We start from the raw sequence: 24,970 nt of genomic DNA, 5'->3' as shown, positions 1-24,970 counted from the left end.
TCCACCAGGCCGGGGCCAAGGCTGAAAAAGCCCTGGCCCTGGTCGAGGCCAGCCTAATCTCCCTGAAGCCCAGGACCTCTAACATTTTTTTATTTGCAGACTGTTAGATCCTCCGTGGAGAGGCGGTCCTAGGCTGTATTCATTCGTTTGGCCCAACGTGGGGCTCGTACCCATGACCCCAAGATTCAGAGTCTCAGCGCTCTGCCGCCTGAGCTACTCACACAGCTGCCCTCTTGTGCACCTCACCTCAAATTTGTCCGAATTGTGCATGCCTGGGATTCACTGCATGAGATGGGAGGTGGGGTGGTTCCCAAAGTCAGAGCTCACGTAGCCAATGCGGAGCCGGCCCTCACTGCCTTTCAGGTCCTTGGGGTGCTCGTAAGGCGGCTTGTGGAGTACGTTGATCTAGCAAGGTGATTCAAGAAAGCCGGGTTACGGAAATGACATGGGGGTGGGGGACATGAGGCCACATCTTTGAAGTTGTTCCAATGTTACAAATATACATACCTTTGACTTGACAGCCCAAGAAAGACACGCAGAAAATCTATGCTTTAACCGACTCTCCTCATTCCGCCATTTGAACGAATTTGGGCTCCACCTCCCTCCATGAGCCAAGAAGCAGGAAGTCATGTAGGCAGCAGGAACAGGGCATCCCGCCAGAATTCCCCAAGCCTGAGAGCACATACACGGCACCCCACCGAGGGAGGGACCAAGGGGGCAACCATAGACATCTGCCAAGGCAGTTTAGCAAGGCAGGTGTTCTGAATGCCCATCTCCAGACAAGTCCAGTGGGAAAGGACGTGTCAAGAGTTTTATTGTTCTTTCAGTGATGGAGATTTAAGGGGTCTGATAAAGGGACCTCATAGTGAATGCATAACCCTTGTATACCCCTCCTCATTTGTGATGTGCTAGTGATGTAGTGATGATGTATCAACGATGCTGCTTGAAGTGTATTCTGGGGGGAAGAAGGAAGTTTTAAAAGTTGACATTGCCCCATGCTCGGGGTTCTTACTCCTGGGCAGACCTGTAGTGCAACAGTAAGAATCATGGTCTACTGACCACTGTTTTGCTCCAAATTACCGGGCTGGGACTTCCTCCTTTTACTGACAGCATGGACCCATGGGGGACAAGTGCCCCGGTGAGCTAGGCTGTCAAGGAGTCACTCACCCTGGAATTTTTTCGCTTAACAGCCATTGGCGCCAATACAGAGCAGGCTTCCTAAACCTTGGCCCTCCAGCAGTTTTCAAACTACAGTGCCCATCATCCCTGACCACTAGACCTGCTAGCTAGGGACCATGGAGCTGTAGGCCAAAAGCATCAGGAGGGCCAAGGTTGGGGAAGCCTGATAGAGAGCTCTACCTCTCTTTCAAATCAGAGCCGGCAAAGGCGGTGGATTTCCTGCGCGGATGCCTCGAGGCGGTTGGAGGATGGATGGCAGCTAACTGGTTGAGGTTGAATCCTGACAAGACTGAAGTTCTGTGGTGTGTGGGCGGGTGGGGGGGACTCCCTGGTCCTGAACGGGGCAACTGTGCCCCTGAAGGACCAGCTGCACAGTCTGGGGGTCATTTTGGACCCATGGAGGCACAGGTCTGTTCTGTGTCCAGGGCAGCTCTATCTGGGATGCAGGATAAGACCCTCCCTGCCCACGGACTCTCTTGCCAGAGTGGCGCATGCTCTTGTTATCTCCAGCTTGGACGACTGCAATGCGCTCTATGTGGGGCTACCTTACTGCAATTAATCCAGAATGTGGTAGCCAGACTGGGGGCCGTGAACAGCCGCAGAGACCACATAACACCAGTCTTGAAAGACCCGCATTGACTCCCAGTACGTTTCCGGGCACAATTCAAAGTGTTGGTGCTGACCTTGAAAGCCCTAAACAGCCCAGCAGATGAAACTTTCCTCTGGTTGTCAATATTAAGAGGATGCCAGCAAGATCAAACCTTTCTGTAAAATAAAGGATTTAAATCCAGTCTGACTGAGACCACATACCACCGGTCCCAAGAGATCTGCTTTGGCTCCCAGTACGTTTCCAAGCACAATTCATAGTGTCGGTGCTGACCTTGAAAGCCCTCAATGGCCTCGGCCCAGTAGACCTGAAGGAGCATCTCCACCCCGGACACCGGGGTCCCTCTCCCGAGGGCCTTCTGGCGCTTCCCTCCCTGCAAGAAGCCAAGTTACAGGGAAGCAGGCAGAGGGCCTTCTCGTGGTGACGGCCGCCCTGTGGAACGCCCTTCCATCAGATGTCAAAGAAATAAGCAATTATCTCACTTTTAAAAGACATCTGAAGGCAGCCCTGTTTAGGGAAGTTTTTAAATATTTAATGCTGTCTTGTGTTTTTAATATTTGGTTGGCAGCCACCCAGAGTGGCTGAGGATACCCAGACAGATGGGCAGGGTAGAAATAATAAATTATTATATATTATTATATATCCAAAGCCAACATGAAAGCATTCAAACTCTGACGGAACGGAGCGGCGCACACCTCTTCACAGCATAGACCCACCTTGTCCAGGCAAAGGTTCCCATGTCTCTCGGCAATAGCCTTTCGGAAGCCGTGAGACAGTGGATACAGCATGCTGTGATGGGGGTGCACCGAAGGGAGCCGGTTCTTCTCCAGCTGGTCAGCCACAATACTGACAAGCTTCTTCATTCTCTCGTCGTAATCGGTCCAATCACAGACGATCTGAAAGGGGGCAAAGAAAACCAGGGTTCTAGATTCAGGTAGGTAGCCGTATTGGTCTGATGAAGTCAATATATATATATAAATTGTCCAGTAGTGCCTTAGAGACCAACAAAGTTTGTTCTTGGTATAAGCCAGGCACCCCAAGCCTTCGGCCCTCCAGATGTTTTAGACTACAATTCCCATCATCCCCGACCACTGGTCCTGTTAGCTAGGGATCATGGGAGTTGTAGGCCAAAACATCGGGGGGGGGGCAGGTTGGGGATGCCTGATATAAGCTTTTGTGTGCATGCACACTTCTTCAGATACACTGAAGCGGAAGTCCCCAGACCCTGATATACAGAGGGAGAAGTCCCCAGACCCTGCTATATAAGAGTAAGGAGAAGCCCCCAGACCCTGATATATAGTGGGAGGGTGAGTTGGGGTTTTTCTCCGAAGGGTAGTAGGAGTCAATGTATGGTATGGTCCACCTGCTGGCAACTGTGAATGACTGAAAAAACAAGGGATGGTACACAGATGACCTGAAATAGTTTTAGGATATGTAATGAGACACAGTCGTCCACAGGTTGACCATACCGATTGAGTCCTACTACCGTTCAGAGAAATACCCCGCCCCACCCTCCCTCTAAATATCAGGGTGTGGGGACTTCCGCTTCAGTGTATCTGAATAAGTCTGCCTGCACATGAAAGCTTAGACACAGAACAAACTGAGTTGGTCTCTAAAGTGACATTGGACAATTCCTGAATTAGGTGACGCTTTTACCATTACCGTGGTACCTTGGGACTCAAACGCCTCGGTTCCCAAATGCCGGAACCCTGGGAGTGTTGGCCCTTAAAACTCTTCCTCACCTGCAAACAGTGCGCCAGGTTGCAGTAAGCGTCAGGAAAATCCGGCTTCAGTTTCAAGGCGGTGCGATACGAAGCAATTGCCTCTGGGATGTTTCCGGAATCCTAGAAAGGGAGGGATATTTCAGCAATTGCCACTAGCTTTTTTTCTCAACCATCAAAACCAAAGATGAAGAACAGACAGAAGGCACGATGATCCACACCTGGTAGACTTATAAAGTAACATTCAACAATCATTGGAATAGAACAGGGGTCGGCAAACTTTTTCAGCAGGGGGCCGTCCACTGTCCCTTAGACCTTGTGGGGGCCAGACTAGATTTTGGGGAGGGGGAAAAAGGAACGCATTCCTATGTCCCACAAATAACCCAGAGGTGCATTTTAAATAAAAGGACACATTATACTCGTGTCAAAACATGCCAACTCCCGGCTAGATTGAGAAGGCCATGGGGCCGTAGTTTGCCTCCCCATGCTATAGAATAATATTGAGTATCAGCATGTAAAAATTCAATAGAAACCTACTCTTAACAATTACAATAAATTGTAATTAATCGTACAATAAATGAATATTACAATGAATGATTATTGTAATTGATCATAGAATAAATGTTACAATAAATGGTTATAAAACAATGGCAAGTCACAGTGTCTACAATAGCCGCAGCGAGAATCTTAACAGACAAAGGATGGAAAGGAGAATCCCATCCCTACTAAGTTGGCGTAGCTAGCAAAAAGGCTAAAATACGCAGAATTAGCAAGATTATAATACAGGCAGAATTACGAGAGGTTTTGGAAGAAACATTTCATAGAGAACAGGACACTTGCAGAGTACAGTGGTACCTCTGGATGTGAATGGGATCCGTTCCGGAGCCCCGTTCGCATCCTGAAGCGAATGCAACCCGCATCTGCACGTCGCAATTCGCCGCTTCTGCGCATGACATCATTTTGAGGGTCTGTGCATGCGGCGAAACCCGCAAGTAACGTGCTCCGTTACTTCTGGGTCACTGCGGAGCGCAACCCAAAAATATTCATCCTGAAGCATATTTAACCCGAGATAGGACTGTATTGTCTAAATTTACAGGGGTGCCCAAATTTTCCCAAAGAGGGCCAGATTTGACATGAGGGCGGGGCAAATTTGTTGAGCTGTTTTAGGATTTAACCCCAAGGTTGTTGAGCTCTTTTTAGGATTGAAGTTGTTGAGCATTTGGGGGGGGGGGTTGCCCCAGTAAGTAAACCAGGTTACGCTCCCCGGCCACACGCTGGACATGTGTGGTCTAAAAAAAAATGTTGGGAAAATTTAAATTCTTTGGCAGGTGTGGATTGACAAAGGACAGCAGGAAATATGACAAAACCAATGCATTTTGAGATCTAGGAGAGACGAGCAAAAGGGCGCCATCGGAAATGTGACGTAGGGGTGATTGGAAGTCACAATGAGATTTTTGGGTGTGGAACTCCACCATACTTTCCGTCTATATAAGCCACCCTCTATTTGGGGGGGCTCAAATTTAAGAAAATGAGCCATTCACCCACCCAATCACCCGTATAAGACCTTCCCCCCCCCCATTTTTATTTCAAAGTAAAAATAGCAATTTTTTTCATTTTCCTTTTAAAAAAATTATTTACAAACAAACACATAGACACAAAACAAAATTCGTATTACCCTACCACCCAAAATTTCAGACATTAAAACCACCCTTGTGGCTTCCCTCCACCGCCCCTCACCCTCCTATATAATATTTCACATTGCCATTTTTATTTCCCCCCTATTTATTTATTTATTTTTGATTTCATTTTACATGCTAGTTGCCGTACATTTTCAACACTATACATTACTTATATGGATTCCCCACATCTAACCCTATACACAACTCAGCATTTACCCAAATACCCACGTGACTTCCTTCACTCACATTCACATTGCAATTTTTATCTAAATTTATATTTCTTAACTCTTTTAACTTACTATTTATTATTATTATAAACCAGATTTACAAACATTAAACCAAACATATCAACATGTTAGTTTTTGAGCAGTACTTGAACACATAATCTTCAAACCATTTCCATTATATTTTTATTTTCCAGTTTGATTGGTACTGAAAGGGACTTCAGAAATACAGACCAGGAATGTAAAAATCAGGCAGCAAAGTTTCTTAAAGAAAAAGTTTTTTATTTGGTTTTGTCAGACAAAAGCAAATGTGGGTGCATTTAGGAAAATGAGAAAATGCCCACCTCTCCTTGGGGGCAGCTTACCTATATACCTTTCTGCAAAGCATAGTTCAGCCCCTTGGCATCCCTTTAGCCAATGATTGACAATTTCCTATGGTCATTGATGCATATTCATTAAAGCCCAACCAATTAATAAATTGGTGTGTCCTTTCGGTTCCAAGTTGCCTATTCCACTAGGTGGCGCTACTGGCTTATAATCTACTTAACCTCTTTACTAATTCCAGGAAGTACCCCTGAACCCCTTGCTTCCAAGAAATGTACTTGTGGTTTAGCCACTTCACACCTAAGAGTTATATCTGGACCCTGGCGGTCAGCAAACATCCTGCTACTTGCCTTTGTCAGGGGTCGTTTCTCGAAAATGGCTTAACCTCAACTGGCAAACTTCCTGCAGGGGCAAGCTAGCTGCACCTGCAGAATCTACTTGCTGTTTGCAAAGCTTGCTGTTTGCAAGGCAAGAGAGAGAAAAATAGTTTTAGCTGCTTGCGTTTATGAAATGGCTTTTAGAGGTTAAACCTGGCTCTGGCCTGGCTCTCAACTGGTCATTCTGACCTTCACCCCTCCATTCCCCCCTTTCCATCACGAAAATGCTGACCGGTCACGGTTCTCCATTTTCGCTTGATGGACCTATAGGTACAATATCATAGAGAGCCAGGATATAGGTACGTGTTGCTGCATTAACTGAGCGGCTTACCATTTGGCGTACAATCTGAATAAGGCAAGGCAAAAAGCATGATAAGAGTAATACGGTAACGAAGAGAAGTAAAATCACAAGCAAAATCTCTTTTAACCATGACCAACCTGGGAGCTAAGAACTAATTCAACTACATACACTGGGGAGACCTGCACCATCTAGACTAATTTTGTGGTACAAATCAGCCTGTAACACTCAGACCTGTTCAGGCTCTTAGCTACAGCTGTTGTCATATTCAGGAAGGTGTTTTCCTTCCACCCTGTGGCCATTTGAGAGGTGAGAACCATCAGGAGGCAGGGTATGATCCACATCCTGATGCGAGGGATGTTCGGTGCCCCAGAACAAAGAACTGTACCACCAACACAGAAATACCACAAAAAGGGTAATACCACAAGCCAAAGGGATGGGGGCCCACGAAGGCCAGGTCATGTGGGCCTCTAACTCCTGGCCCTACTGAGGCGTGAACAGCGTCTACACACAAAACGTTCCCACTCTACACATGGAAAAGTGGCCGTCTGGGACTGATACACTGTTAGGCCTCGGGAGCTATAGGGATGGCAATAGACTCTGTAAAGTTCAAAGGCTGGTCCTACTGGGTGGAGGTCACCTACGTGGTCTCTGACCAGGGCAAATGGAGGCTGAAGCCTGGGGTGGCAACCCTTATGTAGCCACAAGAATACCCTACCACATTCAAGGGTATTATGTGTGGAGTTACCAGGCCAGGTATTCTTCTGGGATTATGGGAGGCTCGAGCCACCACGACAACCACAGGTGGGGCTGCAGGATTTACTGGCACTTGTTCAGCAATTTCAATGCACACCTGGTTCAGGCTCCCTCCCCTGCAATATTTGCATTAAGATAGGCTCTGTCCCATGCAACACCTGGATTAAGATTAGGACCTGGTCTACCAGATGGGGTTGGTACAGTGCTCTACCCCCCCAAGTGACAGTTGGTTACCCCCCCCCACAACAGCAAGAGCTGTCCAGAACTCGATAGATTTCGACCGTCTCTGCAACTTCCCGTAGGAGCAGTACCCATGTGCGCTGGACAGTGGTGTGGAAGAGAAGCCACAGTGGGGTAGTGGGATGTTTCAATACGGCAACCTCATCAAAGCCCTGTTCCCAATAGCCAATGAGCACGCCATTTCTTACCACTGGCAAGACGATCCAGTCATAGCAGAGGTCCGCAGGCCAATAGGGTCGGTATGGCTCAGTGGGGTCAGGACAATAGGACATAGAGCAAAAAGGGCAGTAGGACATAGAGCAAATCAATACAGAACATAATAGAGAAAAGGGGAAAGTCCTTGTGAAAGTCCTTGTGATGATCAGTCGCAGGATCTTGTTGCCCGTGGCCCAACGCGTTCCCGGTAGCGTCAGACACAAGGTGATGATCAGACGCGTGTGATGCACCCAGGGAATCACGTCGGCTACTCTCACCGCAGTTGGGATGGAGAGGAGGACGGTATACGGGCCTCGCCACTTAGGGATGAGGGGGTTGCGCTTCCACGCTGTCACCCGGCTGGAACTGGTGGACCGGCTCAGCGAGACTGCACGGTGTAGCCTCGAGGTAGTACCTGGAAAGGGAAGCAAACACACACGGGGACAGGAATTGCACTTGTTCCTGAGTGATGTGATCTCCCACCCGCCCCAAACTGGCGGGGATGTCTCGGACGAAAGGGGTTGGTCTGCCATACAAAAGTTCAAAGGGTGATAGTCTCAGTCTCTTGGTTAGAGCGCTCCGAATCCGAAACAAGGCAATGGGCAGAACATCTATCCAGTGTAGTCCCGACTCCTGGGTCAGCTTGCCCAAGTGGGTCTTCAAGGTGCGATTCATACGCTCAGGTTTTCCCGAACTCTGGGGTCTGTAGGCTGCGTGTAGCCTCCAGTTGGGTATGACTTCATTCAGCAGTTTCTTGGTCACCTCACAAGCCTTCTCTATCCTAGTGGGGTACGCCTCTGTCCAGCCCGTCAGCATGAAGACAAACACAAGCAGGTATTTGATACCCCTAGCTGGAGGCAATTCAGTGAAGTCCACAATCAGGCTCTCCATAGGGGTGAAGCCCACGTGTTGTACGCCCGGCGGAGGGAGGTGGCCTTGTCTGGGGGTGTTCTTGGCGCACAGGACACACCTCTGGGATATAGCAGCAACTAGTTGAGAAAGGTTAGTGATATAGAAAAGTCTCCCAAGGTGTGCTCTGGCAGCTGGACCCCCTACATGAGTGGACTCGTGGTAATTCTTCACAATCACGGTAGCCAGATGTTGGGGCACAAAAACACGGTTTTCTGGTAGACGGAACCATCCCTCCTGGAGTGTTGCTCCTTCCTGGCGTGCCCACTGTTGCTCCTCCGGTGTGTAGCGTGGTTCCACATCGTCTGGAGTGAGTTGTGGGATGAGGGCTGCGTTGAGTGCTGGTGGAGGTTTCAAAGCTGCTTCACGAGCTGCGTTGTCTGCCTTCCGGTTGCTCCTAGTGACCATGTCCCGGCCTCTCCCATGGCCTTTGCAGTGCATCACGGCAATCTCTTCGGGGCCCCATACTGCTTCCAGTAACATCTCAACTTCTGGACGTTAGCCTTGCATCTAGCTGCCAATTGCAGGGCAATGCCTTTTGCTGTTGGACTTCGCCTCAGAGCACAAACAACTCTTGGAGACTTTGGCTTTCTTAGAACTCTTGGAACAGCTTGCCTGGCTTGCCTGGCTTGCACCCCCACTTCTGGGTGCTCTGCTGCCTGAGGAACAACTTGTAACTGCCTTCCTCTTCCCAGGTCTCAGCCTCTCTCTAGCCCACAGTCCATCATACAGATTTATTGAAGCGTAGAAACAGCTTCCCAAAACAGCCTCAGCCCCCTCTGGGCTTGGTACTTTTTCTGGGCATCCTCTAGTCCCCTCTGGGCTTTCTGGGCGTCCTACAGCCCAGCCCCCTCTGGGCTGGCTGCCACTGTGGCCTGACATGCTGTCTTCAGTTCCTGCCACGCGACCCAGGGCTTCCTCCCTTGGAGTATTGGCAACAGCCAAGAATCAAGGCTGGCCCTTAAAATGGCTAGGACCCTTTGGTCTCTCTAGACCATCAGGCACGTCTGTTTCACAAACTTCCACTGCGCCTGCAGACTTCTCAATGGGTTGGGCAAAGCCTGTTTCAGCCTCCTTATATTCCATAAGGGTGAGAACCGAATGGGGAACATTCACATGCATCTCCTGGCCAGACATGAACTTGTCTGCTTCTTCCACTAGTGTGGCGGTGGCAGTGACAGCCCACAGACAGGGTGGCCAGCCTTTCACTGTGGAATCTAATTGCTTGATAGTCTAAAAGGCTTCTTGTTGGGCTGGTCCCCACTCAAAGGGGTCTCTTTCCCTTCCTCTGGTAACTTCATTTAGAGGTTTTGCTCTTTTAGGGATATCACAATCTCTGCCTTTTCTTGCAGTGACCTTTTGACAATTTCTAGATGGTCAGTATGTTCAGCAAGTTGTCTGGATAAATTAGCTAAATCTTCATCCCCTTTTTTTGCATTTTGTAAAGTGAACTGGTTGTGTGAATCTTTCACTGATTTCAGTTCATTCACAAAACTTTGTTCTTTGTTTTTCTTTTAATTTTAGTAACTTGTTCAATTTCTCCTTTACAGAGATATGTTCATCGACCTGGGATTTAAGATGGTCTGTTCCTCCTTACATTCTATTTCTGTTTCTTGCAATTTTTAGCTGATTTACTTATTTGTTCTTTAAGCAATTTAATTTGTGAGTCACACTCCATGAGTTTGTTGTTGTAAGTAACATCACAAGTCTTAATTGCAGAATGAAGATCTTTAACTATTTGGCTAGTCTCTTTGATTTGCCTAACAAATTCTTCATTCTCTTTTGTTTTACTAGCGTTTTCAATTTTTTTTCCCCTCAGCCAGTTCTGATTTTATTGCACTTAACTGTTCAGAAAGTTCTGAAAGCTTTCTGCCTCCACTGTTCACACCTTTGGTTTGTAGATCTTTCAGTAACTGGACTTCCCTTTCAGCCTTAGACAACACTATTTCCCTGTCTTGCATTTCATCCTCTTTGCACTTGATCTGACATTTCAGAATATTAATCTGCTCAGAATACACATTTGTATTTGAAATAATAGCAGAAATTTCTTTGTCTTTCTCAGCTAAAACCTCTCTGAGGTTGTCAAATTCTCTTCCATGCCTCTGGAGGTCTTGAATTAGTTGAGACCTCTCTTCTAAATGACTTGTGTTTAATCTATTAAGTCCTTCATTTGTCTGTTCAAGATCCTGTTACATTAATTCTATAGCAGCATCCTGTTTCATGCTCTTTTCTTTTATTTTCCTCTGTTAATGCAGTAATAACTGCTTACTGTTCTGTACACTCTTCTCCATAAACACTGCACTTCTTCTGGACGTCTTCCCTCTCCAAAAGTTGACATGAGGGAGCTGTCCCTGTCCTCCCAAGGGGGGGGGGCACCACGGCCTCTGGAACATATGGGGCTGGGGCCAGGACTTCTGCCTCGGGTCCCTGATAAATGGGCTTCTTGAGACATCTTCCTGCCTGCCCTCCTCTAATTTCAGCCCTAAGGGCCATGACTTTGCAATGTTCAGTCCTGCATTTCTTCAACCGGGGGGGGGGTGTCATCTACCACCTTCAGTCAGTTGTCTATATAGGGGATCTGGTCAGAATGTCCCCCCTGGTCTATGCCATAGTCTCCGCTGAATCCTTTCTTGAAGTTGTTTAACATGCATTGAAGGGGAATTACTGGACCTTTCAAGGCTTTCGAGCCTCCCCCTCCCATTTTCAGTATGGCCCTGTACAGCGTCCCCACACCAAACACTCACACATTCACTTCGCAAGGAGTACTTATTGCTACGACCCCAGGGGAATGCCCTGGGGTAACACACATACATGCACAAAATGCCTCTTTCGCTGGACGGTTGTACCATACGCTAACCACCCTGTGCCCCCCCTTTCTCTCCTTCCTAATACTAAAGCGTGGGTGGTTGTCAGGGGTCAACCCTTCTCCTTAATGCCACTATCCACGCTGGAGATTTGATCAGGATCTCCCTTCTCCTTAATTAAAAGGAGGATTTCCTATCCCCTCAGGGCTTGTTGCCATGTACTCACCCCAGCCGGCTGTTCTCTGCCCTGTCCTCCCAACCTCGGCTCTTCAAATCCGTTGTCCTCTGACCCAGGATACAGCAAGAGGGTCAAGTTGCCTTCTGTCCCCCTCCGAAGAAAAAGTTCGGTGTGCACTTGGAAGCCAGGAGGTCCGTTGGCCCTCCGCCGTCTCTGCCCAGAGGGCAAGGGAGCTGCCTCCTGGTCTCTAAGGACACTTAAAGTCCTTCTGATCCGAGTCACGGCACCAGAAATGAAAGGGACTTCAGAAATACAGACCAGGAATGTAAAAATCAGGCAGCAAAGTTTCTTAAAGAAAAAGTTTTTTATTTGGTTTTGTCAGACAAAAGCAAATGTGGGTGCATTTAGGAAAATGAGAAAATGCCCACCTCTCCTTGGGGGCAGCTTACCTATATACCTTTCTGCAAAGCATAGTTCAGCCCCTTGGCATCCCTTTAGCCAATGATTGACAATTTCCTATGGTCATTGATGCATATTCATTAAAGCCCAACCAATTAATAAATTGGTGTGTCCTTTCGGTTCCAAGTTGCTAATTCCACTAGGTGGCGCTACTGGCTTATAATCTACTTAACCTCTTTACTAATTCCAGGAAGTACCCCTGAACCCCTTGCTTCCAAGAAATGTACTTGTGGTTTAGCCACTTCACACCTAAGAGTTATATCTGGACCCTGGCGGTCAGCAAACATCCTGCTACTTGCCTTTGTCAGGGGTCGTTTCTCAGAAATGGCTTAACCTCAACTGGCAAACTTCCTGCAGGGGCAAGCTAGCTGCACCTGCAGAATCTACTTGCTGTTTGCAAAGCTTGCTGTTTGCAAGGCAAGAGAGAGAAAAATAGTTTTAGCTGCTTGCGTTTATGAAATGGCTTTTAGAGGTTAAACCTGGCTCTGGCCTGGCTCTCAACTGGTCATTCTGACCTTCACCCCTCCAGTACCTTATTACTGCACTTGACCTTGCCAGTTCTATAAATTCAATTAGTTTCTTTATCCAGTCATCCTTTGTGGGTATATATTTCCTGTTCCAGTTTTGTGCAAGGAGTAGCCTTGCTGCAGCTGTCGCGTATAAGAATAATATCTTCCCATCTTGTGGTATTTCTTTACCTCTTATACTCAGTAAATATGCCTCTGGTTTTCCCCTCTAAATTAATTCTGATCATCTTTTTTATTTCCTCATGAATTTTTTAACGTTTCTGTAGCCCCACCATAAACGTATCGGCGTGCCCTTTGCCTCCTCACACTTCCAGCATAAATTCCAATTCTCCCCTTTTTCTTTTTGTGCCCCATCTCGGTTTGGGACGGCTTTTGCCAGTTGTTTTCCTTTTGTAAAAACTAAGATTCCCCTGCTGCCCCCCCCCAGTTTTTTTTTTTAAAATAGATTTAGCAGAGACACAAAGCTTACCTTATGGATGGAAGCGAGGTTGCTGTGGGCATCGGCAAACGCAGGATTTATCTGGATTGCTCTTGTGTAGCATTGCAGAGCTCCCTGGACGTCTTGCATTTCCTTCAAGGTGTTCCCCATGTTGGAATAGGCGTCTGCAAAAGTGGGGCTGATTCTGACATGGAGGGCGAGAGAAAAAGTGTCATTTTGGTACAAAAATACTCTGAAGTTATGCTGGAAATGTAAGGGTCAAGAAGGCTCTTTCTATCCTATACGGTGGTCTTTAGGGCAGTTCATTAAAAAAACTTTTTTAAAAAATGCCTTCTCCAAAGCCTTCACAAAATAGGAAAACGTCCAAGAAAACAGCTATTTTCATGGAGGGTTGAGATATTAACTGATATGCACAAAATTTCAGATATAGCTATATAATCCCTAGTGTAGTAAGATAAGACCTTGGGAGCAGGCATCTTCAAAAAAGTGTTTTTTATGAACCACCCTAGTGGTCATGTGAGACAGTGAGACCTTGGTTCTCAAATGTTTTTTATACAGGTTTCTTTATACAGAAGGTTTTTTATACAGAAAGGTTCAGCATTGTGGCATCCTCTTCATACGGACAAGCAGCACTTTCCTTTTGGGAAATTCCATGCTCCTCAATTCTGGCAATTATTAATCACTCTCAATTCCACCCTAATAATTGCCACCTGCCCGGATTTTAACTTGTCTGAATTAATTTTTATTTGAATTACTTGATGTCTGCTTTTAGGCTCGTTGTGTTGTTTTTATGATGTTAGCTGCTCTGAGCCCAGCCTTGGCCGGCGAGGGTGGGATACAAACAAAAACAAATTATTATTATTATTACTACTACTACTCAAACGCTTTGGTTCCCAAATGCCGAAAACCCAGAAAAAGTGTTCCAGTTTCCAGGCGTTTTTCGGAAGCCAAACATCAAATTTGGCTGTCAGCTATTCTTTCTGGGGCGCCTGCACCAATCAAACAGACTTCGGGAACAGATTAAGTTTGGTGCTTTGGTTTTTGCAATTTATGTGGTGTTTTTGTTTCAGAGGCTTTTTTGGTTCATTTGTTTTTGCGACTGTGCGGATCCCAGTTTAGTTACTGATTGATTGATTGATTGATTGATTGATTGTGTGATTGCAGAAACGGATAGAAGCCCATCCGAACAATGACTATCATCAGTGCAGGTGAGGAAAAAAAATAATTTTCATTTTTATCATTTACAAGACTGTTGTATTTATTTTAGAGTACAGTACATGGATGACTGCTTTCATTTTAGGGATCAGTGGTCTCGTTAGATAGTAAAATTCATGTTAAATGGCTGTTTTAGGGATTGTTTTTCAAAGTCTGGTACGGATTAATCCGTTTTGCATGACTTTCTATGGGAAAGTGCACCTTGGTTTTGGAACACATTCAGTTTGAGAACCAAGGTACCACTGTATAATTAACTGGGGGGGGGGAGAGAACATTTGTGTAAAAACCAGAAGCCTTTCTAATAGGTTTAACGGGTGAAGAAATACCAAGAGACCTAAAAAGACAGTGTATTCTATTTATGCCAGAATGTTCTTAGCCCGGATGTGGAAGGAAGAGAAGGTCCCAACAAAAGAAGAGTGGATTATCAAAATGACTGTGAAGATCAGACATCAAGATGATAGGAAATTTAAGCAAAGAAAAAAGTTAAAAGGACAAAATGGGGAAAATAATGAAGATGAAATGTGAAAAAGCATGGTGCAAAAACCTTAAGGATATAACCATCGTTAGTTCAAAGATGGCAAAATTAAGGGAAAATGAGATAGGCAGGAGAAGTAAATATTTAAAAAACCAGAAGAGGGAAGCTGGGGGAGATTGGGATTCATCTATGCTGTCTGCAAGAATGATGTTTGTGTTGAATATAAAATGCTAAAACTTAATAAAAACTATTTATATATATAAAAAAATTAAACAAGAATGGGAAAAATTTATTGAATACCTTAAAGATACATATTTAGAAATAATAATAATAATAATAATAATAATAATAATAATAATAATAATAATAATAATAATAATAATAATAATTGTATCCCGCCCTCCCTGGCCGAAACCGGTCTTAGGGCAGCTAACATCAAATATATAACATTAGTATAAAATCAAACAATAATTAAATTACCTCCTAAAAACAAATCGGGATCAAATTAAAATCGAATTAGATGGTTTTCCACAGGCAGGATTGATATAACATTGATGAAGCCAAAGTAGCAAATAAGGAAATGGAATAGAACGAATCATTGTAATTACATGCAAGAAAAGATGGCAAAATATGGAAACGGGGGGTGGGGGTGGGGGAGAGTCCAAGGGGTTTGTATAATCCCAGTATTGTATATATTGAAAATGTTTGGAGTGTATGGAAATAAAATGATAAAATAAAAAAACTGAATAATAATAATAATAATAATAATAATAATAATAATAATAATAATAATAATAATAAAATTTATTTATATCCTGCCCTCCCCAGCCGAAGCCGGGCTCAGGGCGGCTAACAACAATCAAAATAGTCCAACATTTTAAAACATTCATTATAAAATTAATTAAATCAAATTAAAATCAAATTAATGGCAACCATCAAGCAAAATTCTGTGCAGGTTGCCAGAGGAGGGAGTCAGTCTGCGCCCTGACCAAAGGCCTGGTGGAACAGCTCTGTCTTGCAGGCCCTACGGAAGGATGTCAGGTCCCACAGGGCCCTAGTCTCTTGTGACAGAGCGTTCCACCAGATTGGAGCCGCAGCCGAGAAGGCCCTGGCTCTAGTTGAGGCCAACCTAACCTCTCTGTGACCTGGGATCTTTAGGGTGTTTTTATTTGCAGACCGTAAATTTCTCTGTGGGACATACCAGGAGAGGCAGTCCCATAGGTACGAGGGTCCTAGGCCGTATAGGGCTTTAAAGGTTAAAACCAGCACCTTAAACCTGATCCTGTACTCCACCGGGAGCCAGTGCAGCTGGTACAGCACCGGATGGATATGATCTTGCAGCGAAGACCCCGTAAGGAGTCTCGCCGCGGCATTCTGCACCCGCTGGAGTTTCTGGGTCAGTCTCAAGGGCAGCCCCACGTAGAGCGAGTTACAATAATCCAGTCTGGAGGTGACCGTCGCGTGGATCACAGTGGCTAGGTCAGGGTGAGAGAGATAAGGAGCCAACTGCTTAGCTTGGCGGAGATGAAAAAATGCCGCCTTTGTTATAGCTGTAATCTGCGCCTCCATGGAAAGGGAGGTGTCGAAGATTACACCCAAACTCTTAACGGACGATGCTGGCACTAATTGCACCCATGCAAGAGATGGGAGTTGCCCCCTCAATCCCATATCGCTCCGTCCCAGCCAGAGGACCTCTGTCTTCGAAGGATTTAACTTCAACCGGCTCCCACGTAACCATCCAGCCACAGCTTCCAGACATCTGGTCAGTGTATCTGGGGCCGAGTAAGGATGGCCATCCATCAACAGATAGAGTTGGGTGTCATCGGCATACTGATGGCAACCCAGCCCAAAACTCCGGACAAGCTGGGCGAGGGGGCGCATAAAGATGTTAAAAAGCATCGGGGAGAGTATCGCACTCTGAGGCACTCCACACACCAAGGAGTGGCGCGATGACAATTCCCCCCCAAGCGCCACCCTCTGTCCCCGACCGGAGAGAAACGAGCGCAGCCATTGAAGGACTGTGCCCTGGATCCCCACGTCGGCAAGGCGGTGGTCGAGAAGTTCGTGATCGACCATGTCGAAGGCTGCTGACAGGTCTAGAAGAATCAGCAGCCCCGACCCGCCTCGATCCAGCTGCCTGCGGAGATCATCTGTTAGGGCGACCAGAGCCGTCTCGGTCCCATGACCAGCGCGGAAGCCGGACTGGAATGGATCGAGAGCAGATGTTTCATCCAGAAACCTACCAAGCTGTTCAGCAACCGCTCTCTCAATCACCTTACCCAGGAATGGAAGATTCGAAACCGGGCGGTAATTGGATAGATCTAAAGGATCTAATGATGTTTTCTTTAAGAGCAGACACACCACTGCCTCCTTCAGTTCCCCTGGGAATATCCCAGTGCCAAGGGACAAATTGATGATATCCCCCAGGGGGGCCCGCACCTCGTCTGGACACGCTCTAATCAGCCAGGACGGGCACGGGTCAAGAGGACAGGTGGTGGGCTTTCCAGCTCGGAGGAGTCTGTCCACATCGGCTGGGGATATCCGGTCAAAGTGGTCCAATACTGGACCCGAGGACAGTCGAGGGGCCTCCAGTTCCTTTATTGTATCCAAATTGGCAGGGAGGTCATGGCGGAGCAACAGGACCTTCTCCGCAAAAAAGCTCGCAAATGCCTCGCAGCTGTGTGTCGAATTGTTATTTAAATTTGGCTGTCCTTCAAGGGACAAAAAATAAAATAAAAATAAAAATAAAAAATAAAAAACCTAAAAGAAAAAGAGAAAGTGCTTTATCCACAAGAGGAGAGCTTTCCCACAGGCACCAGACCAGCGCATGAGGAGTAATAATAATTATTATTAACAACAACAATAATTTATTATTTATACCCAGCCACTCTGGGCGGCTTCCAGCAAAAGATTAAAATACAGTAAGGAGGAGCTCTTTCAATCTATTTTCCCCATGGCTTTGGAAGCTCACCTGATGGCCTCCTTGTAGTGCATGAGGGCCTCCTGGAGCTTCCCCTGCTGTTGCAAAACACTGGCTAAATTTGAATGCGCAGCTGCAAACTCCGGGAAGACCTGCGGGGAAGAAGCTCACTCTTAGTTTCCCTGAGAAGCATTCTAAAGAGACGGAGGCCGCTCTTTGAGGCTCAAAGGTTGTGGGCGTGAAATAAATCCTCATTTGGATTGACTTGCAAAAATTAAGGAGGAGGAGGAACCTATGGACTGCCTTTTTAGCATGCATAGGAAATACTGTTGGGAGATCAGACTGTCAAATGACCAATGCCGTATTTTAAAGAGCCCCTCTTTGATGCTCAAATGTGGCAGGGGCTGGCTGCAAAATAAATCACCGTTTGGAATGATTTGTGGTAATGATAATAATAATAATAATAATAATAATAATAATAATAATAATAATGGGCCTATGAACTGCCTTTTTCGTATGCATAGGAAATACTGTTAGAAAATAAGACTGTCAGGGGTCAAGCTCAGCCGACACAGAGAACAGCATGTGCCCAGCTTTTATTTCAATTTCTGTACCGTTCCTTAACACCTTGCATTGTTCTTCTGATGAAAAAGCAGATTTTTGGTCATTCCAGGAGGCCTAGGAATATAAAAAGGGGGACAGGCCCTCTTCCTTCCAAAAGGGACTTATCGGACCATGCTTTGTCGAGCCTCAAAATGCTACTTCACTTTCACTTCTTCACCATTATTTCCGTTATTGATCAAGAAAAATTTGATCGGCGATTTTTAAAAAGACCCAGACTAGGAGTCCAGGGTACGCATGCCTAACCCTTATATGTCAATTTAATTGTTGTAATTCTCCACGCACGTACCTCAAGAGCTTTCCGGTAGAGGCGGACAGCCTTCTCGATATTCCCTTGTTCTCGCTTGATGTTCGCCAGGTTATTAAGAGAATCCGCGTGAGTCGGACATAAACGGAGAGCTGTATTGTAGCATTCCTCGGCTTCGGCAACCTTCGAAACACAAAACAGAGTTTTTACACGAATATTAGTATGTCTTTCACAGGAGCCCAAAAGGCTGCTCTGTGATGTGATGGCTGGATTGAGGTTTGATACGGCCCCTCAGCTCCTGACGGTAACTTGGTATTAGAGCGGTTCATAAAAAACTCTTTTTTTGAAAATGCCTGCTCCAAAGTTCTTCTCTTACCAACAGTAGAGATTATATAGCTATATCTGGAATGGCATGCATATCAGTTAATATCTTTTATATATATATGCCAGCTGTCCTTTGTCAACAACCAATTGTTGCTGTTTTTTATATTGAATATATGCTATATGGTAACTGTTGCACCTCATAGGTAACTCAAGCCTTCTGCACGTCACAAAAGATGTATTTTATCAAAGTCATTGTTGAACTGAAATACAATTAAGAAGTATATTAATAGTGAAATGCAATTAAGAAGAAGCATATTAACAGTAAAACCCCACAATTGTTGAGCCTTTTTTAAGGATTTGACCCCAGAGGTGCTGACCTTTTTTTAGGATTAAAGTTCTTGAGCTTTTTGGGGGGAAGTTTTGCCCTAGTAAATAAACCGCCACGAGGGCCGGATTAAATCGACCAGAGGGCCAGATTAGGCCCCTGAACTGGACTTTGGACATGCCTGGTCTAAAAGAACATTGGGAAAATTTAAATTCTTTGGCAGGATAGCAGGAAATATGACAAAACCAATGCATTTTGAGATCTAGGAGAGATGGGTGGAAGGCCCCCAAAGTGGACTTTGGACATGCTTGGTTTAGGGGAACATAAATACAAGAGCAGACTAATCCGATTCAAACTCTCTTTCCCGCACACTTACCGTCTTTTGCAAGATGTATTTAAGGAAGACAGTAAGGGAAATGGTTTTGGTCATACTAAATCAAAATTAAGAGACAGAGTTGCTAGATAGTAAAAGAAAATCATTGCCAAAAACGTATAAGAATGGCATACAAAGGATGAAGAAGTTAAGTCGGTTATGATTAAATGGGCTCAAGATTTTGGTCATAACATTGAATTAGATAAGTGGGAAAGATTATGGGCAAAAACAATTTATTGAATGTACAGCACTAATTAAAAATTTAATGAAGATTTACGTATAGGTGGTATTTGACGCCGACTAAACTTGCTAAAATATATATAACTCAAGATAAGGCACGCTAGAAATGCAAGGAGAAGGAAGGGAATTTCGTCCATAGGTGGTGGATGTGCACTAAAGTCAAAGTCTACTGGGATATGATTTACAAAGAATTGAAAAAGATCTTTAAATATACTGTTATTAAAAAAACCAGAGGCTAATTTTTGAAAGTGATTTACAAATGCTAAAGTAAATTGTTTTAAGTAGAGTAAGAAGGTAAATAGGGCGATATATGTTCAGGTAGGCAGCTGTGGTGGTCTAACGCAGTTGAAATATATAAAAAATATATAAATTGTCCAGTAGCACATTGCAGACCAACTCAGTTTGGTCTTGGTAGAAGCTTTTGTATCTGAAGAAGTGGACCTGCATACAAAAAATTATACCAAGAAGAAGCCAAGTTTAGCAAGCCCTGTTTAGGGAAGCTTTTAATGTTTGACGGACTATTGTATTTTAATATTTTGTCGCCAAGAGTGGCTGGGGAAACCCAGCCAGATAGGCGGGGTATAAATTTATTATTATTATTATTATTATTATTATTATTATTATTATTATTATTATTATTATTATTATTATCATCATCATCATCATCATCATCATCATCATCATCAGGTGCTACTGGACAATTTTTAAAGGGTGATATAGAAATGCTAAGAGGATCGTGACTGCTTAAGAAAGCCAGGGAGTGGGAGCGGGGGAGGGGGGAGGGGAGTCGACGCTTGGTATGAGCAAAGTTGTATGTGACGATATGACAAAGGAAAAAATAAAAGAGGACTTCTTCTAGGTTCTGTACCCCAAATCCCCCCCCAAAGAGCCCAATTTCGAGGTCACCATCATCCGGAAGGCTTTTTTCAGCAAACCCTCTGACATACAGAAAGCAAAAGGGACCGGTTTCATTTTCTTTTTTTAATTTTTATTTTATTTATAACATAGTCCACAACAACTCATACATACAAACAGACCCACCACCATTGACTAATTATCAAAATTAAACTCCTATCCCCTTACACAAAGAAAACATAACATAAAAATAAAAGACTTTATTCTGTTAAATGGCCGCCTTATTTACCTCTTGTATACTATTTCTTTTGTATGGGATTATTACAATTTTTCCTAATTATGACTTACACCACAAAGTCTCCTGTAGAAATTAATTGAAACAAGTCCAAGTGTATATTTTGGGGCACTGTTTGGTAAAGTATTCTCTGCATTTTCCCCATTCCTTTTGGAATTCTTGTCTGGGTTGTGCCCTAATTGTCTCTGTTAATCTGGCCAATTCAGCATGGGGTAAAAGCCTAAGAAAAAGCTAAACAACTTCAATCCTAAAAAAAGTTCAACAATTTAAACCCTAAGAAAAGAGCTCAACAACTTCAATCCTTAAAAAAAGTAAACAACTTTGGTCGGCCCTTATGGCCCTTCACTTCATCAAATCTGGCCCTCTTTGAAAAAAGTTTGGACACCACTGCCTAATAGGAAAGTTTCTGTATTTTTTTTTCACAGGCCCACCAGAAATGTATAAGTGTCCCTTCTTCTTTACTGCACCTCCAGCACAGTTTTTTTGTTTTATACATTTTAGCTATTTTGGCAGGTGTTAAGTACCATCTATAAAACATCTTTTATATAGATGTTCCCCCCACCCCAAGGCAAAAGGGACCAGTTTCTTACGCTGCCTTTCTCTTTCAGCGCGTTGGCCAGGTTGCAGTAGGCGTCAGGGAAGTGGGGCTGGAGCTCAATGGCCCTCTTGTAGGTATCGATTGCCAGATCGATCAGCCCCTGTTCGTAATACACACATGCCAGGTTGCCGTGGACAACAGCGTGGTTGGGACTCGGGCTCAGGGCCCGTAGGTAGGCTGCAACGGCTCTGAAATGAGATCAAGGACTGGTTCAGTTTCATTGTCACCAGGGTGGATAAAAATCTGTTTTTTAAAAAATAAAATGCTTTGGGAGGACGATTAAGAGGATCGAGGCGGGCCGGGACTGCTGATTCTTTTAGATTTGTTAGCGGCCTTCGACATGGTCGATCACAAACTTTTGGACCACCGCCTTGCCAACGTGGGGATTCAGGGCACAGTCAGACAATGGCTGTGCTCCTTTATCTCAGGTCGGGGACAGAGGGTGGCGCTAGGGAGGGAGTTGTCGCTGCGGCACTCCTTGTTGTGTGGAGTGCCGCAGGGCACAATCCTTTCCCAGATGCTTTTCAATATCTTTATGCGCCCCCTTGCCCAGATTGTCCGGAGTTTAGGGCTGAGTTGTCGTCAATATGCTGATGACACCCAACTTTATCTGTCAATGGACTCGGCCCCAGACACACTGACCAGATGCTTGGAAGCCGTGGCTGGGTGGCTGCGTGGGAGCCAGTTGAAGTTAAATCCTTCGAAGACAGAGGTCCTCTGGCTGGGTCAGGACAACATGGGGTTGGGGGGCCAACTCCCATCTCTTGTGGGGGCGCAATTAGTGCCAGAGCCTTCTGTCAAGAGCTTGGGTGTAACCTTCGATGCCTCTCTTTCCATGGAGGCACAGGTTGCAGCCACAGCAAAGGTGGCATTTTTCCACCTCCGCCGTATTAAGGAATTGGTTCCTTACCTTTCTCGCCCTGATCTGGCCAGTGATCCATGTGATGGTCACCTCCAGGCTTGATTATTTTAACTCGCTCTATGCTTAGACTCACTCTGACACCCTATATGGGATTTGGTATATAAATTTTCCCGTGGCTTTTTTTGCTGGCCCATGTAGCACCAGCATGGATAGCTGGCTTGGGTGAATAGCTGATGTTTCCTCCCTTTGTAGTCTTGATGAGGCTGCATTTTAAGCTGTATTTTAATTAACTGGGGTTTTTTTCTATTCTATTTTATTGTAATTTATATTTGGTGTTAGCCGCCCTGAGCCCGGCCCTGGCCAGTGAGAGCGGGGTAGAAATAAATAAATAAATAAATAATTCGGGGAAGAATTATTTGTTTTAAGTTTTTCATGTGTGCGAAAACTCAGTCCAAGTTTTTCTTGGGGAAAAAATGTTTCAGCACATCAGTTAAGCAACATGGATACATATGCTACCATGTTACTGTTTTAGTGAAATAAATTGCTTAAATTGTTATGAAGGAATGACCGCTCCCCGCTTAAAATGGGGGGCGCCCTTTGCGTGGACGCGTGCAGCCCCTAGATCTGGAGCGGCTCCAACAGCATAGGCTTGGCTTTGCCTTCCCTCAGGTGGGATACCTGGAGGTCTCCACCTACCTCAGTCAGTTGTCCAATCCCACCTGGGGGAAGCGTTGCCAAGGAGACCAGGCCAGGTAGGGGAGGGATTACCTGCCCACACAATAGAGGGAGGATCTTACCTAGGAATCCACACTTGGCTCCAGAGCTTCTCCCACCCTACCCACCCTCAGTTAAGGTCTTATTTTGCAGGTTAACTTTTCTTCACAGGTTTTGCAGGTTAACTTTTCTTCACAGGTATGCGGGCGCTGCTACGTTAAGGTCGCTGTTAAAGGGCCGGAAAGGAATTTCCCTGCATTGGCAGGTTTCGCCTTTCCCGTAGCAAAACGTCACAACTTTGGCGGTATCAGGCCTTGGGCGGAATCCTTTTGTCCATCTTCCTCTTGCGGCGGCGATACCAGGGTTCCCCGTTAAAGGGGTTTTCTGGAGGGAGGCTTTGGCCGTACACCGAAAGGTCGTCATTGCTCCCTCCTGCGGCGGCGTTACGGGGGCGGCCATCTCTGCTTGAACATATGTTCTCCAGAGCCGGCCCATCCCCCCCACACACACTGGATAACCCTGATGCTCCCTAGGTCCCCGGCTGGGGACCGGGGAGGGAGAACGCCCAATGCCTGAGCCAAGGTCTACCCACATTTGAAATTTAATAAAGTTGTGGCCAATTTAATCCCATAGCACGTTGTCTTGAGTCGTTATTCACATGACGGGGGGACCGTGCAAGATCTGGGGACTCCGCCTGTCCACGCAAATGTTTCTTTTCTCCTTCCAATCAAGTACAGCAGAAAAGTTGTTCAAATAAAAAGTGTTCACTTATTAAAACTCACCATCATTTCGTCACAATCGGGCTGTATATAGCAGAACCAAATCATTTTGATATAACTGTAGAAAAGACTCTGAAGTTAGGATTCCAAAAAGGAAACCTGCCTCCGATTGTCAATATTAAGAGGATGCCAGCAAGGCTGAACCTTCCGGTAAAAGGGGGATTTAAATCAAGTCTTATGGATTTGGGATTTAAATCAATTTGCTTTAAATAAAATCAACCCTCTAGGCAACAATGGGAGTTAGTTTGGGTATGGGTGCAACCACTAAACTGAGAATATAAGACGTAATGTGATTATACGCAAAACCAATAAAAAACATTTATATAAAAAAGAGAATATAAGCTCTATGCCTATTTGCTTACCTGTCAAATATACGCGCCTCCTTCAAGACGTTCCCCAGATTAATGTAAGCATCCAGGAAGTTGGGGTCCAGGGTCACCGCCTGAAAATATTTAAGATAATAGATTTTTGTTACTAATACAGTCATACCTCAGGTTGAAGTAGCTGCGGGTTAAGCATTTTCGGGTTGTGCTCCGTGGCGACCTAGAAGTAACAGAGCGCGTTACTTCCGGGTTCTGCAGCTTGCGCACGTGCAGACACTCAAAATGATGCCACACGCATCTACGGAAGCAGCAAATTGTGACCCGAGCATGTTCGCTTCAGGATGCGAACGGGGCCCCGGAACGGATCCCGTTCGCATCCAGAGGTACCACTGTATAACAGCATGGTTACTTTTAAATAAGTGGGTCAACTTTGACCTAGGCTGCCTCCTACCTACCTTCCTACCTTATCAATCTACCGACTTTATCTTATTATCTATCTACTTGCCTACCTATCTTATCTATCTATCTACCTACCCTATCTATCAAATCTATCTACCTACCTACCATCTAATCCAGGTGTGGCCCAACTTGGCCCTCCAACCCCCATCATCCCTACCTAACAGGACCAGTGGTCAGGGACAATGTGAGTTGTAGTCCCAAAACAGCTGGAGGGCCAGGTTTGGCCATGCCTGAATCTATCTACCTACTCAATCAATCAATCTAACTAATCTATCTATCCATCTACCAACCTTTCTTATATATGTATCTATCTAATCTACCTACCTAATCTATCTATCTAATCTAATCTAATCTAACTATCTATCATCTATCTAATCTATCTATGCAAGGAATATCAACTGTACGAGAAATGGTACCAACTAATGGTAC

General features: G+C 45.2%; 1 protein-coding gene across 1 annotated transcript; it reads right to left on the bottom strand.

Moving 5' to 3' along the window:
- Positions 1-250: 250 nt before the first annotated feature.
- On the bottom strand, positions 251-24,744 carry LOC308577834 (uncharacterized protein). Its single transcript, XM_081178232.1, has 9 exons — positions 24,592-24,744; positions 24,122-24,248; positions 21,397-21,592; positions 18,437-18,577; positions 17,578-17,678; positions 12,947-13,100; positions 3,529-3,630; positions 2,503-2,682; positions 251-405 (listed from the first exon to the last, which is right to left on the bottom strand). The coding sequence occupies exons 2-9, from the start codon at positions 24,244-24,246 to the stop codon at positions 280-282; spliced, it is 1,125 nt and encodes a 374-aa protein (XP_081034358.1). The 5' UTR covers positions 24,247-24,248; positions 24,592-24,744; the 3' UTR covers positions 251-279.
- Positions 24,745-24,970: the final 226 nt, after the last annotated feature.

Source organism: Podarcis bocagei, assembly GCF_964188305.1.
Source record: "Podarcis bocagei genome assembly, chromosome: W".
NCBI classification, from domain to species: Eukaryota; Metazoa; Chordata; class Lepidosauria; order Squamata; family Lacertidae; genus Podarcis; species Podarcis bocagei.
Note: the sequence above shows the minus strand (reverse complement) of the source record. Positions and strands in the feature narration are given on the sequence as shown.

Excerpts from the sequence above, each read along its gene's own strand:
- LOC308577834 (XM_081178232.1), bottom strand. The coding sequence starts at position 24,246 with ATGACTGTATTAGTAACAAAAATCTATTATCTTAAATATTTTCAGGCG. Across the intron at positions 21,593-24,121 it reads GAGGCGCGTATATTTGACAG|AGCCGTTGCAGCCTACCTAC; the intron begins GTAAGCAAATAG and ends ATCTCATTTCAG. Across the intron at positions 18,578-21,396 it reads CGCTGAAAGAGAAAGGCAGC|GTTGCCGAAGCCGAGGAATG; the intron begins GTAAGAAACTGG and ends TGTGTTTCGAAG.